Source organism: Diabrotica undecimpunctata, chromosome 7 (assembly GCF_040954645.1).
Source record: "Diabrotica undecimpunctata isolate CICGRU chromosome 7, icDiaUnde3, whole genome shotgun sequence".
In the NCBI taxonomy this organism is placed as follows: domain Eukaryota; kingdom Metazoa; phylum Arthropoda; class Insecta; order Coleoptera; family Chrysomelidae; genus Diabrotica; species Diabrotica undecimpunctata.
In genome coordinates, this window is record NC_092809.1 from 53,505,147 (window position 1) to 53,521,557 (window position 16,411).

The window sequence follows — 16,411 nt, forward strand, 5'->3', positions numbered from 1 at the left end:
CCTGTGAGACAATGAGCAATCAACAGCTGGAGAAAACCGACAACCCTGCGGGTTTATTCTCCATAAGAAAAGCATTGCCGTATCTTACCCGTACTGCACTCTCAGTGTGACATTTTCTATAGACAAGTGTCGTATACTAAATATAGTCAGAGGAAAGGTTCAGCCCGGAGGTTTCGATATGCAAGATGGCCAAAACATCGAGGCAATGGGTGAAAATGATATTTACAAATATCTCGGAGTAACACAAGCGCGGAAAATTGACCATAAACAAATGAAAACTGAACTAACTTCGGAATTCGTGCGAAGAGTAAGACAACTAAATCGGTCATATCTTAATAGTAAATATTTGTTTAAGGCATTAAATACGTACGCCTGTTCCGCGCTAAGCTACTCATTTGGTATTATAAAGTGGTCAAAAACGGATATAGAGGGTCTTCGGCGGAAAGTAAGAACACTTTTCACAAAGGCGCAAAAATATCATCCACGCAGTGCAGTCGAGAGAACAACATTGCCACGGTATCAAGGAGGAAGAGGACTTATGGATATAGGTGAGCAATTGGATAAACAAATTGCTAATTTAAGAACTTATTTTCAGGTTCAGGCTGAGACATCTACTTTACATCGAGCAATCTGCGCAGTGGATGATACAACGCCACTTAAACTGAGTGAACAAGAAATGCGCATAAACCATCTGACTAAGCAAGAAAAAATGCGCACCTGGATGAGTAAACCTCTGCATGGGCGACATCTCAATGAGATCAGCCAAGTATATGTCGACAATACAGCGTCGAACTATTGGTTGACATCAGGAAAGATGTTTCCCGAGACTGAAGGTTTCCTACTTGACATTCAGGATCAGGTTATTCCAACAAAAAATTACCTGAAATATATTATTAAAGATCCTCAAGTCCAAAATGACAAATGCCGATATGGATGTCAAGCCCAAGAAACCATCCAACATCTTACCGGTTGCTGCCAGGCATTTGTCGGTACTGATTATAACGAATGCCATGACTCATTAGGAAAGATTATCCACCAATAACTAGCTGGCAAACTGGGACTTCTCCAAACCGAGCATCTTCCTTATTATCAATACGTCTCTGACAGAATGCTTGAAAATGACAAGCTATACTGGGCCGCACTGTGCTCACAGACCAACCAGTGGCGCATAATAAACCGTATCTCATACTAGTTAATAAACTTACTAGGAAAACAACACTTATTCTATCTACTACTGGTGTTATTCCCAAAAATCTCCTAGAGAACATAAAACAGCTGGGTCTAAATGAACATCTCTATACGGCCATACAGAAAGCTGTACTCCTCGCGACGTCCAGATGTGTACGAAAATTTTTGGGAGATACTCCAACATACCAAGTCACCTAGGGCTCGATAACACGGAAAGAGCTCAATCCTTTTGATAGCGTAGGTATCTGGGATGAGTAAATTTTCCCCTTAGAGGGAGTGTGAGCCGTATGGCTAAATCTGGATGTTTATTTATTTCAATAATCTACAAACATTGTATGATATGTATATTATATGTATTTAATTTTTTTTATATTTATATGAACGAATATAACAAATTACTCTTCAATCACACAAATATTCTTCTTTTTTTAAATTTTGATCATTATTAATTACTAAAATCGAAAAATGTATATATAGATTCTACCATATTTAGTAAATTAAGAATATTAATATATATTTTGTGTATGTTGGGCAAGTGATTAAATATTTTTGGAGCAATATACATAGCATATCTTTGTCCTATGGATTTCCTGATATTTCCCAATTGAACATGTTGATTGGTTTTAGTGCGAGTCTCGTAGTGATGAGGTAAGGTACGCAGAATATGCATGATTGTATGGGCACAGTAGCAGAGAACACATAATATAAAGTTGCCTCGTATCCATTACGTTAGTATCACAGAATAAGAAATGAGAGAAGTATGTCATTTTTTTATTAATTATAATTTTTAATATTTTTTTTGTAATATGTCGACTTTCTTTAAATAAGTTTTTTGTACACCCCCATCCAAGAATTCCATATCTAATTCTAGACTCAACTAGTGCAGAGTATAATATTTTTAAATATTTTAAATCTATTTTAGATTTAATAAATTTAAATTTTGGAACTAAAGCTCTCAAACACTTTGTTACTTCATCTATCTGGACATCCCATCTTAAATGAGAGTCAATTTTTATTGCAAGATATTTTATAGTGTTACTTGATTTTATAATTATATTTTTCTTCGTGTTATTAATTGTTTTAGAAGTATAAGAAGGTAGTGTTACTTTGTAACTGCAAAACAGAACAAAAAATGTTTTTTCATAATTGATTGTTAAACCTTTATAATTAGATCATTTTATTAGATTAACCATATCTAGTTTAATTTTATTCTTAATGTTCCCAATTGTCTGCGCTATACAAAATTGCAGTGTAATCGACAAAACTTACTATCTTCCCCTCAGTATTGAGTTTATAAGATCGTTGACATGGATATTGAAAATTAGTGGTCCTAATACTGTACCTTAGGGCACACCGCATCCTAAGTGAAGTTTATTGCTGTTAATATTATTTATCCGAACAATTTGCTGTCTGTTGTCCAAGTAAGACTTGGAGCAGACAATTATGAGCAATGCCACTTATTCCACTATTTTCAAGAACTTCTAGTAGTTTTGGATACCTTACAGTATCGAATGCTTTTGCCAGGTCTAGAAACATACAAGCAGAAGGTTGGCTATTGTCAATTCGATGGTATACATATTTCATTGGTGAGTTCTATTATTGCGTCATTTGTCGATTAACCTTCATGAAATCCAAACTGCGATGACGATAATATGTTGTGTTTATATAGGTGATAAGGAGGAATTCTTTAAGGAATTCCTCCTTAAAAAAGGTTTTGGAAAAAATGAAATGTCTACGAATCCAAGAATTGGAGACAAATTTTGTCTTGGGTCTTAATAATAGAGTATTTTTCATATATTAATAACAGATGTTTATGACAGATTTGTCATATGTTCGTAACAGATGTTTATTTTTTACGTTGTGTTCAAAATATATAAATAAGATTGTTATATTAACAAATTCCAGTTGTAATAAAGTACTTATTTTAAATAAAACATACTATGTTATTAGTCTATCGTGTGAAACATTTACTAAGCTTCTAATCCATGTATATAAGTGAGTCCTATACATATCTGTCTTTATTTTTGAAATATTTAATTTCCTAATTTGTAAGATTTAGGGCCGATTGTTCGAACGCTAATCAAAACTTCTGGTTGTTCGAATCCTAATCAAAACTTGATCGTAGTCAAATATTTAATTACAAGCAAATAAGTCACAACAGCTGTCAAAATTATTAAAAATTGCTTTATTATTAGTATTGATTTGTAAATAAAAACATGAAATTAACATCAGAAAGAGTTTAATTATGGTTTATTTTAAATTAAAACGCAAATAATAAAATTGAATAAAATAAAAAAATCAACATAACCTCAAATTGTAACGTAGTTGATTTTAATTAAATATTTGATTACAATCAAGTTTTGATTAGCGTTCGAACAACCGGCCCTTAACAATTTTATTTAAATTAGAATGAAAGTATATCTACGAAAATTCGTTACTTTTCTGGTCTATATATAGCAAATAGGCAAATGGTATATTATATATATATATATATATATATATATATAGAAACAAGATGTGTCAATGTTACGTTAACTATATTTTGATTATTGCACCCTATTATATCGTGGTAAAATAAATTTCAATACATTAATGTATTTTATACACAAACACCAATTATTTTTACCAAAATATAAAATAAAAACATTTATAAATATTTTCTAAACATTTTCAGAACATGCTGTACCATTATATAAATCAGAGCTAAAAGAAAGAGGCCATTAAATTTATATAACAAAATAGGCATCCATTTAAAAAACAGTAACATTAATTTTTAGAATTTTAATGCAATATTTTTATTTTGAAAACAGTACCTAAATAATATTTTTTCATAACAATATTTAGTTGAGCATAAGCAAAAAGTTATATTAAACGATTGTGATTAATTGACAATAAAATGATATCGATATAAATAATATCATTGATTATATCAATATCTTCTATATTATTTTTTTCTTATATTTATTACATCTTCGCTCGTTTTACAAGACATAATGATCATCAGTATAGCTGACCGTTAATTATAAAGATTTACATCTCGAAAGAACTTTAAGGATGGTAATTCCTCTTTCTCGTTGTGCAAGTCCTATAAATGCCATTGTACTTTTCTCAGACACTAGAGTCGTTCGTGTACAGTTCAACAATAAGATGAAACTTTTGGTAAGTCGAAAAGGTTTTACGATTATACAAATGTTTTAGTTTTTTTTAAATATAACAAAATTTTTTGTCACAAATTTTTTTAGCTACTTTATTGTTATTTGGTATTAACATTTATTTTGTGAAAGTTGAAATATTGTAGAGTAACAAATGGATAATTAATTATAACCTATAAGACAATGAATAATTTATTTATTTTTAAAGAGTATTTTTTTAACATTCTTTAATGATCATTCTTGCGATAAAACAGTCATAATTATATAAGTCAGGAAAAGTTTGAGTAGATTTTTACAATATACTCGTATTACAAGAATTTGTTTAAAATATAATATATAATACTTTAAATACCATTTATTCTTCTTCTTTTTCTGGTACCGTATGCTATGTAGCGTATATGTGTTTATGCTTGTTGAAGGAAGCACAGGAATTTTTCTTCTGATCCTCTTATTGTTTTACTGACATCAGGTATGCCACAACAGTCTTATGTTTTTAAATACTGCATGTTCTTTGCTACCTAACCTCTTTAATCTTTAACTTTGGCCAATACAATGTCATCTAAGAGGTGTCACTGCATATAAAATTTAAATAATACTCAACTAACCGTTCATGTAATAATAAAATGTTTGCAAATCTTTATCATGCATTCTTTGAATTTCCCAAATACGATAAAGAAAGAAACTTTTGTCCTCATTATTGCAACTAAAGTTTCCTGAACCAGGCTATATTTCGACCCTTATATCTTTTTTTATCAAAAATGTTAACGACATATTTGTTTAAAAAGGTTCTAAAACTATTTTCTTGTGCATATCTAAGTTAAATATTATGTTTATATGGGGTCAAGCCACAATTGGTTATAATCAAAATTACATTTTTAACTGCGTTTGACGTTTTGATTTCCACTTCGGAAATTGTTTTCAAAAAAAATATTATTTTAAAAATTGTGCGAAAAATATAATCAAAATGTTGTTAGTTGAGATATGATTTTAAAACTGACGGGTGACTAACTTGACCTTGATCTTGTAGGCAATAGCCAGGCTTTTAGTTGAAAAAATCTGAGGGTTTTGTTTGTGGTCTCAGAATATCAAATTATTTTGTTATATCTCGGATATTTTGTATGTTTTTGTATTATTTGTTTGTATATTATGATATACACAGAAATCTCTTCCCAATGATTGGAATATTGGAATACTTTGCACCATACACAAAAAAGGAGATATCTTTGAATGCATAAGATTGCAACCTTGAAACAAATTTTGGAAAAAACACTGGAATATGGCATTGAAACTCATCACATACTTATAAACTACAAAGCAGCATACGACTTTGTGAATAGAAGAGAAATGTTCAAAGCAATGAAAGAGCTAGGAATACCAAATCAGTTGGTAAATTTAACAAAACTTACTATTAAAATAGTTGAATGTAGAGTACGAACTTAAGGGAACTGTCTGAAACTTTTAAAACAAATATTGGGCTATGCCAGGGAGACTCTCCCTCATGTATACTGTTCAATCTGGCTCTGAAAAAAGTAATCCGTATGTCACAAATCAAAATCACTAGTTCAATATACAATAAATCAGTGCAAAAGTTGGCCTATGCTGATGATATCAATATTATTGGGAGAACGGAAAACGCTGTACGAGAGGCGTATGTAGCATTAAAAGAATCAGCTACAAAAATGGGTTTAATAATAAACACCAACAAAACGAAGTATATAAAAATAAGCCCGCAATTACAAATCCTACAACCATTCGTTATAGAAAACGACGTCGTCGAAGCAGTGAACGAATTTGTTTACCTGGAAACGCTACTTAACACTGAAAACAATACTACCGCAGAGTTAAACCGCAGAATTTGCACGGCCAACAGATGCTATTTTGGGCTCAATCTCCTCCTTAAATCCACAATTGTATCAAGAAATACAAAAATAAAACTCTACAAAACAATAATACGCCCAGTCCTAACATATGGTTCAGACACCTGGACTCTAACAAAAAATAATTGTGGTTTCGAAAGAAAAGCACTAAGGCGAATCTATGGACCAATGAATGACAATGGTGTGTGAAGAAGACAATACAACTTCGAACTTTATAGAATATACCAGGAACCTGATATCGTAAAACATATTAAGATAGGACGTCTAAGGTGGATAGGACATGTAATGCGAATGGAGCAAAATGACCCAGCTAGAAAAACGCTTCTTGATAGACCCATTGGTCAGAGGAGAAGAGAAAGACCCAGAACAAGGTTCCTTGATAACATCGATGAAGACATGAGAAATATGGGAATACGTGCTTGGCGGAGAAAGGCGATGGATAAGGACGACTGGAGAGAAATTTTTGAGGAGGCTAAGACCCACGCAGGGTTGTAAAGCCAGAATGATGATGATATTATGCGATTGTATATTATGTGTTGGTGTACTATATGTTTATGTATTGTGTATTGCAGAATATGTATTATATATAATTGTAGATGATATATGTTTCCGATTTTCTATTAACCCGCTAATGTTAATGTCTTTTTGTTGACTTCTTTTAGTAGCAGGCTTTAGTTGCCAATACTTTGGGGTTTGATCGTATTTGTACACAATATTTTCCTTAAATTCTTCCAGGAATATATATCTTCTAATAATAGAGATAATTGAGATCATAAAGAAGTTTAATTGGAAATAGGTGTTATCAGTGTATATTGTTAATAACTTCATTATTACTCATAAAATAGGTATACAAATTCGTTCACTCCTTCGATGACGTCGTTTTCTATAACAAGTGGTCATAGGATTTGTGGTTAGGTGCTTATTTTCATATACTTCCTTTAGTTGGTGTTTATTTTTGAACTCATTTTTGTAGCTGAATCTTCTAATGCTACGACTCTTGTACAGCGTTTTTCGTTCTTCCAACAATATTGCTATCATCAGCATCGGCCAATTTTTGCACTGATTTAGTATATATTGAACCAATGGTTGTGATTTGTGACATACGTATTACTTTTTCCAGAGCCAAATTGAACAGTATTCTGGAGAGAAGGCCTTCCTAGCGCAGCCCGTTATTTGTTTTTAAAAGGTTCAGACAATTCCCCCTGAACTCATATTCTACATTCAACGTTTTTAAGAGTTAGTTTTGTTAAAATTGCCAACTAATTTGGTATTCCTAGCCCTTTTATTGCTTTGAACATTTCTCTTCTATTCACAGAGTCGTAGGCTGCTTTGTAATCTATAAATATGTGATGAGTATTAGTGCCATATTCCAATGTTTTTTTTTCAAAATTTGTTTCTGGGTTGCAATCTGATAAACTATCGATTTACCACATCTGAAACTAGCCTGGTATTTTCCTACTATCCGTTCGGCATATGGTGCCATACAGTGACATAGTACTGTGCAAAATATTTTATACGCTGCATTTAGAAGCGTAATGCCTCTGTGGTTAGAGCATTTAAAGATATCTCCTTTTTTGTGTATGGTGCAAAGTATTTTAATATTCCAATCATTGGGAAGGGATTTCTGTGTACATATTGCTTTTATAAGCTGCTGTAATGCCATTATGGTATCATGGTCACCTTCTTTGTATAGTTCAGCTGGGAGATTATCCCCCTTCCTCTTCCCTCTCGTCTCTTTACCTGATCTCTTTTGTTTTCCAGGTTTTCTTTTTCTTCCTCTATATTAAGTGTCTGGTTAAAGTATTCCACCCATCTATTCAATACATCTTTCCATGTTGTTAATAGGTCGCCATTCTGAATTCTGTATTGTCTTGTGGTTGCCTTGAATTATTTTCTGTTGATGTTAACTTACAGAATGCTTTGAATTTTTTCTCTCTGTTGAGGTTTTCTATATATTTAAGTTCCTCATTTAGGTGGTTTCGTTTTTTTCTTTTGTGTTTTAACATATTGTGTGTCAAAATACAATAAATTATAACATCTTAAAAAATAGGTTACAATAACTGGTATATCCATAGCTTGCAATCTAATAGCTAAGTAAATTGACTAAAACTGACTAAAATAGCTGACTAAAACAATACTATCAGAAACTAAACACTTAGTTTATTTTACTCATATAGAGGCACATAACTAATATTCATAAAAGTAAAAAAAGGGATACGATTTTTTATACATTCTACTTCTACTTTTTTAGATTTTACTAACTGTTGGAATTCCATTTGTGCTAAGCCAAGGAAGAGGTAGACCGCCAATTCCTTTATCATCAGGTAGCAGTCCTGATGGAAATGCTAGAATTATTAGTGGAGACGCTGATGTTAACACTGATGGATCTTATAAATGGAGGTAATATAATTTAAATTAATATACTTTACACTTTTTTCGATTTGTTCATTTTACTTACATTTTACCACCACATTAAGTGCAGTTTCGATGTAGTCAACAATGCCTTATTTAGAAAATTGTAGAATGCTAGTAGAAAATACACAACGTGCTTCTATAGTAAATGTTTTAAATTTTTATGTAGATATACGTATAATAGGCATTGAACTTACTGAAAATGTCGAAATCAAAAAGACAATTAAATTAATATCTGAAGTAATAACCTACAAATCAGTTACTATGGAAGAAAAAGAAAATGAGAAACCGCAAATATTAACATTAATAATGAATTGAATTAAAATGAAATCAACAAGTGAAATACGAATTGTTAAATATGACGGTGCAAATCAAAGAAACATACAGAAAAGCTGGGACGAAAACAAAAAGGATTTCAAGGCAACATCATCCATCACGGGGAAAGAATTTATTAGTCAAATTGAAAATAGTTTACGTGTATAATGCCAGATAAAAATCAAGAAATATGCATATGGACCAAATACATCCAAGAACTATTTGATGATAATAGGCCCGAACAACCTCTGTCCTACATATGTAATGATCACTTACCAATCACACCAGATGAAGTGGAAAAAGAAATACCAATCACACCAGATGAAGCGGAAAAAGAAATATCACGACTAAAAGATAGCAAATGCATATGCTGAACTTATAAAGCTATTTAACACCGACAGTACTCAACGACTAACAAAAATAATCAATGACATTTAATATTTAAACGGAGTAATACGAGGTTATGGCTAAAGTCAACGTTTATTGCTTTAACTAAGAAAACAAAATCCGTATCCTGCAATGATTTTCGGACCTTCAGATTAATAAGCCACATTTTTAATTTATTTCTAAAAATCATACATCAAGGGGATATATGGTGTATGCGAAAAAAAAATCAGCCGTATAGTTTGGTTTTCAAAAAGCAGTGGATACGAGAGAGGCTCTCTTTATCATACAAGTGCTATTTCAATGATGTAGAGATGTGAATTGCGATATTTATGCATGCTTCATTGATTACCATAAAGCATTTGATACAGTCAATCACGACAAGCTGATGGAGATATTAACAAATATTGGAATACACAGCTGTGATATAAGATTTATTATCAATCTTTACTGGAATCAAACATTGTCTATCCGTACAGATTCAGGAGAATGAGGTGATATCAAAATCAAACGTGGGGTCCGACATGGATGTACACTATCTCTTGCTGTTTAACATATACTCTGAGAAAATCTTTCAAAAAGTAGTAGAGGATGTTAAAGCCGGAATTCGAATTAACGGAGAATGTATTAATAACATCAGATACGCAGATGACACGGTGGTATTCGCTGATATTTATGAAGCACTTCAGGAGTTAATGAACAGAATCACAGAAGTGAGTCACAGATATGGATTTTCACTGAACATTACAAAAACAACATGTATCATGATCTCTAAGAATACGAATCAATCTCTAGAAATAGAATGTAGAACAGAGAAAGCAAGAACTGCATTTTAAAAAAATGGCTAAGCTGTTCAAATGCCATGATTTATCACTACGGAGTACTGATCGGATAAATACGGAGTATCATATCTTTCCTCTACTGTTGTACGGAGTTGAGTCGAGGACTCTTACAGACGCTACCCGCAAGAAAATTGAGGCTTTAGAAAACTGGCCTTATTGTTAAATCCTGAAGGTATCCGATACCGACCACGTTACTAACCAGGCCGTTTTATTAAGGATTCAAAAAGGAGAAGAGTTATTAACCACAAAAAAAAACGGCCAAATCGAATAACTCGGCCAAATCATGAGGAAGAGCAAAAGATATGGGTTGCTGCAATTAATTCTACAAGGAAAAGTAGAAGGAAAACGGGGACCAGGAAGGCGAAGAATTTTCTCACTGAAAACTCTACCTAAGTGATTCAACACGAAGAATACAGATTGCCATGATGGTCGCCAACATTCGAAACGGGCAGACACTACAAGAAGAAGATGCAAGACCGATAATTTTTTATGCCAAGAAAATAGTAACAGGTAAAAAATTAGAAAAAAGTAGTTCTTTATGTTGACAAAATGAAAGAATACTTACCGGGAGATATAGGAATTGAAGTAATGTTCAAACTGTGTAAGGAAATCTGGAAGACAGAACAATGGCCAGATGATTGGTGTAAGCTCACTTTCATACCCATTTATAAGAAAGGCTCACCAACTGACTGTAATAACTACCGCACTATAACATTGATCTCCCACGTAAGTAAAGTTCTGTTAACTATAATAATTAACGAGAGAGTAAAATTATTACTTCTACAACAGATCGAACAAGAACAATGTGGATTTGTCCCTGGAAGAGGCACCCGAGAACAAATTCTCAATCTCAGACAAATTATAAAAAAATCTAGAGAATTTAATCTAGAAACATATTTGTGCTTCGTCGACTATTCGAAAGCGTTCGATAATGTAAAGTGGCATAAAATATGGGGAATACTGAGAGAAGTGACTACCAACTAACATTTATTATACCTACTGAAACAACTGTATATCAACAACACAGCAAACGTTAGAGTCAACAAGATATACTCCGATAATTTTAACTCCGTCAATGATGTATTATCTCTCCCACGTTATTCAATATATATAGCGAAAACATCATGCGCACTATATTCGACGGATGACAAGGAGGAATATCAGTCGGAGGCCGAAAAATCAGCAATCTCCGCTACGCTGAGGACACTTTAGTACTAGCATCATCAAGGTAATGCTAGGTAATCAAGACCAAGGTAATGCTAACCGATCGAATTAGAAATAACCAGCCGAAAATACGAAACGTAGCGTCGCGTAGTCAATTACTTAGGTTCTGTTAAAACAAACAATGGTGGATGCAAAGAAGAGATACGTCGACGCCTTACAATGGCCAGATCAGCAACGGTCAAACTTACTAAAATCTGGAAAGATACGGACATAACCAGGAACACGAAACTGCGCTTAGTACGGTTACGCTTATCTTTCCCATCGCTACCTATGCGTCAGAAACTTGGACCATTAAAAAGTCCGACTCACGACACATAATGGCCTTTGGAATGTGGGTATATCGTATAATGATGCTCATACCTTGGACAGCACATCGCACAAATGTCTCTATATTGACAGAACTCGACATCAATACTAGGCTTACCACAATAATCAACCAAATTATATTGAGGTACTTTGGACACGGAGAGGTTGGTGGTTGAAGTCAAGGTAGATGGTAAAAGAACCCGAGGAAGATCGCCACTCCGATGGTCAGTCCAAATAAAGTGCGCTACTGGTTACTCTCTGTCTGAGGCAGCACACCGCGCCCAGGAGAGAGAAGAATGGATAGCAACCATTCGTCAAATACCATAACGTCATCCTTACGAAGTATAAAGGATAGAGGAGAAGGAGGAGCACCGGAAATTGTTTTAAATTCAAATTTACAAAGCTTCCTGAGGTGCCGTATCCCTATTCAGAATATTCGGCCCTATTCAGGCCGTCAAAATTTTACAATTTTCCGAAATTTTATGAAATCTTAATAATTATTCTACAGTGGAACAACACCATTGCCTAATATTGAATAAAAGTTTCTTTCGACCAATCCCTTTCCCTTCACTTTTCCTTGTATTATAAGGCGAAGGAGAGTATTGATGTTCTCTGAATATAAAGCCGAAGTATTCTGTTTTTCTCTTCTTTATGATATTTATGAGCAGACATTCTGAATACACCAGTATAAGAACTTATTTTCGTAAGTATACGAAACCAACGATATATTTAGTATCAGTCGATAACACCACAAGTCCACAATCTGCCAAGGTATTTAAAATGTGTTATACTTTTGATCTCTACCCCATTAAAAGAAAGCAGATCTTGAACTGTATTCATCTTTCCAAATGCCATTCACTTTGTCTTTGAAATGTTAGTTTTAAGATCTCTTCGGGAACTTTCTCTACTGACTAGATTTGCTAATGTCTGGAGATCTTGTAAATTTTCTGCAAAAACAGCTGTATCGTCGGAGTGTCTAGTATTGTTGATTATTTCTCCGCCGAGTCTTACTTCCTTGTGTCTGTCATCCAAAGCCTCCCTAAAGATTTCTTCAGAGTATAGATTAAAAGACTTGTGACGAGACATAACCCTGTCTTACTCTATATTTTATGAGTTGTGTTTCAGTACGACTGTCTTCATTTTGGATAAAATCTCCTTCCCCTTGAGATTTCTTGACCTCTTCTGAGGGCGTGGTGATACTCTAAATATTATTAGCTTGCTCTGTCCATTGGCTGTGATTTGATGCCATATGAATAGCTTTATGTAGGGATTTTCCCACCAGAGTCTTCATTTGGTCTGTCCATCGTGTTGAAGATCTTGCATCTGATCTTTGAACTTCTACCTTTTGTTCTACTACCAATAGTTCCATGGTCCTTGTTCTTCTAGTTATGTGCCCGAAGTAAATTAGGTATGCCCGGTTTACTTTTTTTAATCGCCCGTCTTTTATATGAAGCTTTTCTAGAATCGACAGAATTCTTCTTTATACCTGCATTTCGAACACCTCGATTTTATCCCTATTGATTTTTTTAAGAGTCTATGTTTCAGCTGCGTATATAAAAATGGAAAAAGTAAGGGCATTGAACATTTAACCAACTTGAGCTTAGTATTCCTTGTTATTATTGTTCGCTCTTTCCATATTTAATTAATTTATCTGTTGCGGTTCGGGTCAATGCTAGTCTTTGCTTGATTTATGAAAAGCAATCGCCATTGTTGGTTCTCAGGAAGCCCAAATATACAAATCTGTCTACCACATCTAAATTAATGTATGTGCGGTAGATTAATATTTGTGTACGATCTTTTTTTTGGTTTTTTGGTGTGCTCTGCTAACTGATTTTTCTGCCTTCTATAGTTATTTTTAATCCCATTCCTCTAGAACTTTTCTCATAAAGGTACGATTCCCACGATGACTGCAGAAACCAGACAGCAACTGCAAACGGTAGTTGCAGTTGCCGTTGCTTTCGAAGTCAACAGCAGCTACTTCAGTTACGTGGCGGCATAAAACCGCAAAAGGTTGGGTGTTACATAAAAAAATATTGATTACTAAATGCTGTAGGTTTTACTGCAACAAGAAGAAAATTACAACGATTTGTTATTGTATTATTGCTTCAGGAAAAATCCTAGTCAACCATTGTACTTAACTAGACTGAAAGAAGGCTTTTATGAAACATTGATCGAAAGATTTTATTTACTTTTTGGGCGATTTCCTTCCAAAAATTTTGTTTGAGATGTGAACTTTTATAATTCGCATTTTTACAGTTGAATAAACCGGAATATTTAGGCACTAGATTAATAAAATAATAACTTTCTTCGTTTTGCTTCACAGCGGCACTAACGGCAGTAGTTTGTTTGTTCAAGTGCCGGGCAGTAGTTGCAATTGCCGTCCTCAGTTGCTGTCTGCCATCTGCACTCGTTTTCGAAATTATACCTCTAGCTAGAAGCTTCTTGATTGTAATATATTTGTGTGTAATAATTGTACGTATAATAGCAGTCTTATATCGTACTGGTATAGTAGTACATAGCCCTGCTGTCCGCAGGCAATCGAAAAGTGTATCGTATTGCAAATTAAATGTCTTCTCGAAGTCGATGAAAGAAACACAGATACACATTTTTTATTATTTACGTTAATTTCTACTATTACTCAATTTTCTATAATAATATGGACACTTTTTTGTAGTTTTCAATCAGATAACGGCATTTCGGCGCAAGAAGTAGGTCAAACCAAAAACGCAAACTCACAAGAGCCCATAGAAGAAGCCCAAGGAAACTTCCAGTACACTGCTCCAGATGGTTCTCCCATTCAAGTTTCGTACATTGCAAATGAAAATGGATTCCAACCTAACGGTGCCCACCTTCCCGTAGCTCCTCCAATACCTATAGAAATTCTTAGATCGCTGGAGTGGAATGCTGCGCATCCAGAAGAAGACGATGATGGATCGGGTAAACCAAGGAGACCTTGATTTTTGTATTAGTATGTATTTTAATAAACAGTGAAGAGTAATATAAAATATTTAGAATGTGATATTTTTAATAAAAGCAATAAAATGTTTTAACACTGTAAGAATACATTAATTTACGGACTCCTTGTACGTTATTTTATATAATAGACAAAGTGAGAAATGAGCTACTTAAATATATAAATAAATTATTGTGTAGTAATTTCCAATAGTATGCTATTGTTTGTTAAAAAAAGGTGTGGATGTGTGTCACTTTATTCATAAAAAATATTAAGGATAAAATTCTGAACAAAAAAAGGTATTTCAGTATCAATTTTTTTATATAAAATAGACTTTATAATTTTTTACAGTCAACACATTGACTGCTACGTTGGCCATAAAGGACCAACACCTATGCTTCCTCAGTAGGCTGTACATACAAGTTCTTAGATTTTTTCATGGTGAGAAAAGTGATTCCTATTGGAACATACTCTTAAGGAAAAGATAATCCAGTGCATTGCAGTCGCAATCTGCATCTAACATCGCAGATATGTGGAAGACCGAACGGTCAGGTATAGAGTCATTTTGTCTGAGAATGTCTTTACAGCGATTTAGATTTCTCCTAAAATGTTTACGTTTTAACGACATGAATTCTAGCGAAGAAAGAAGATAAGACTAGATAAGCTGATATTTATACGAACTTTTTACGATGATTTTGTAAGTAATTATCAAAATGGTTACAGTTACCCTTAATTTGTAACTATTGACGAAATGCTACTAGTAATTAGAGGTAGATCTAGCTTTTGTCAATATATACCATCAACACAAAATAAACAGGATAAAAATACATGTTCCATCTGATGCATCATCTTATTATTCGAGCCGAGTGAAAGGAACAACTGCAAGGAGGCTCTGAAATTAGCAGCCGAAAGCACATTGGGAATATCCCGAACCCAAGAAAGAAACGACTGGTTCGACCAAGACTGCAAAAAAATAACAGATGAGAAGAACGAGGCATTTAGGACCATGCAACAATGAAAAACTAGAACAACAATAGATAGATACAAAAACTTAAGGAGAGAGGAAAAACGCATACACCGAAAAAAGAAACGAGACTCGGAAAATGACATATTAGAACGGCTCGAAAGCCATATGAGTCAAGGAGAAACAAGAAAGTTCTATCATCAAATAAATAGTATTAGAAAAGAATTCAAACCAAGAATCAACTATTGTAATGATAAGGAAGGTAACTTACTTACCAACAAAGAGGATATCCTTTTACGATGGGTAGAGCACTTTCGAGAGTTGCTGGAAGGGGAACCTACTAACAATATAGAGCTGGAATATCGAAATGAGGAACTCGTGGAACCCCCCTCGGTAGATGAAGTGAAAATATCTATAGAAAAACTAAGGAACCATAGGTCCCCAGGTAGCGATGGCATTCCAGCAGAGTTATTTAAGCACGGTGGAGAGCAGCTCACCAAGGTGATGCGAGAAATTGTTTGTAGAATTTGGTCTGAGGAGCAAATGCCTAAAGAATGGAGCTTAGGCTTAATTTGCCCGTTACACAAAAAGGGAAACCAACTGGAATGCAATAATTACCGCGGAATTACTCTCCTAAATACAGCATACAAGATATTGTCAAATATTTTGCACGAGAGATTAAAGCCTTATACTGAAATGTTTCTAGGAGAATATCAGGCGGGATTCAGGCGTGGACGTTCAACCATTAACCAGATCTTTACACTACGACAGATCCTCGAAAAAGCGCAAGAGTT

General features: G+C 33.8%; 1 protein-coding gene across 2 annotated transcripts; it reads left to right on the forward strand.

The window, feature by feature from the left end:
- Nucleotides 1-1,815: 1,815 nt before the first annotated feature.
- Nucleotides 1,816-14,791, forward strand: LOC140446751 (endocuticle structural glycoprotein SgAbd-1-like). 2 transcript variants are annotated; one of them, XM_072539343.1, is made up of 3 exons: nucleotides 1,816-1,946; nucleotides 8,469-8,617; nucleotides 14,375-14,791. In XM_072539343.1, the coding sequence occupies exons 1-3, from the start codon at nucleotides 1,938-1,940 to the stop codon at nucleotides 14,655-14,657; spliced, it is 441 nt and encodes a 146-aa protein (XP_072395444.1). In that variant the 5' UTR covers nucleotides 1,816-1,937; the 3' UTR covers nucleotides 14,658-14,791. The 2 variants fall into 2 exon arrangements, with proteins under 2 accessions (XP_072395444.1, XP_072395443.1); XM_072539342.1 differs by lacking the exon at nucleotides 1,816-1,946 and adding an exon at nucleotides 4,208-4,347.
- Nucleotides 14,792-16,411: the final 1,620 nt, after the last annotated feature.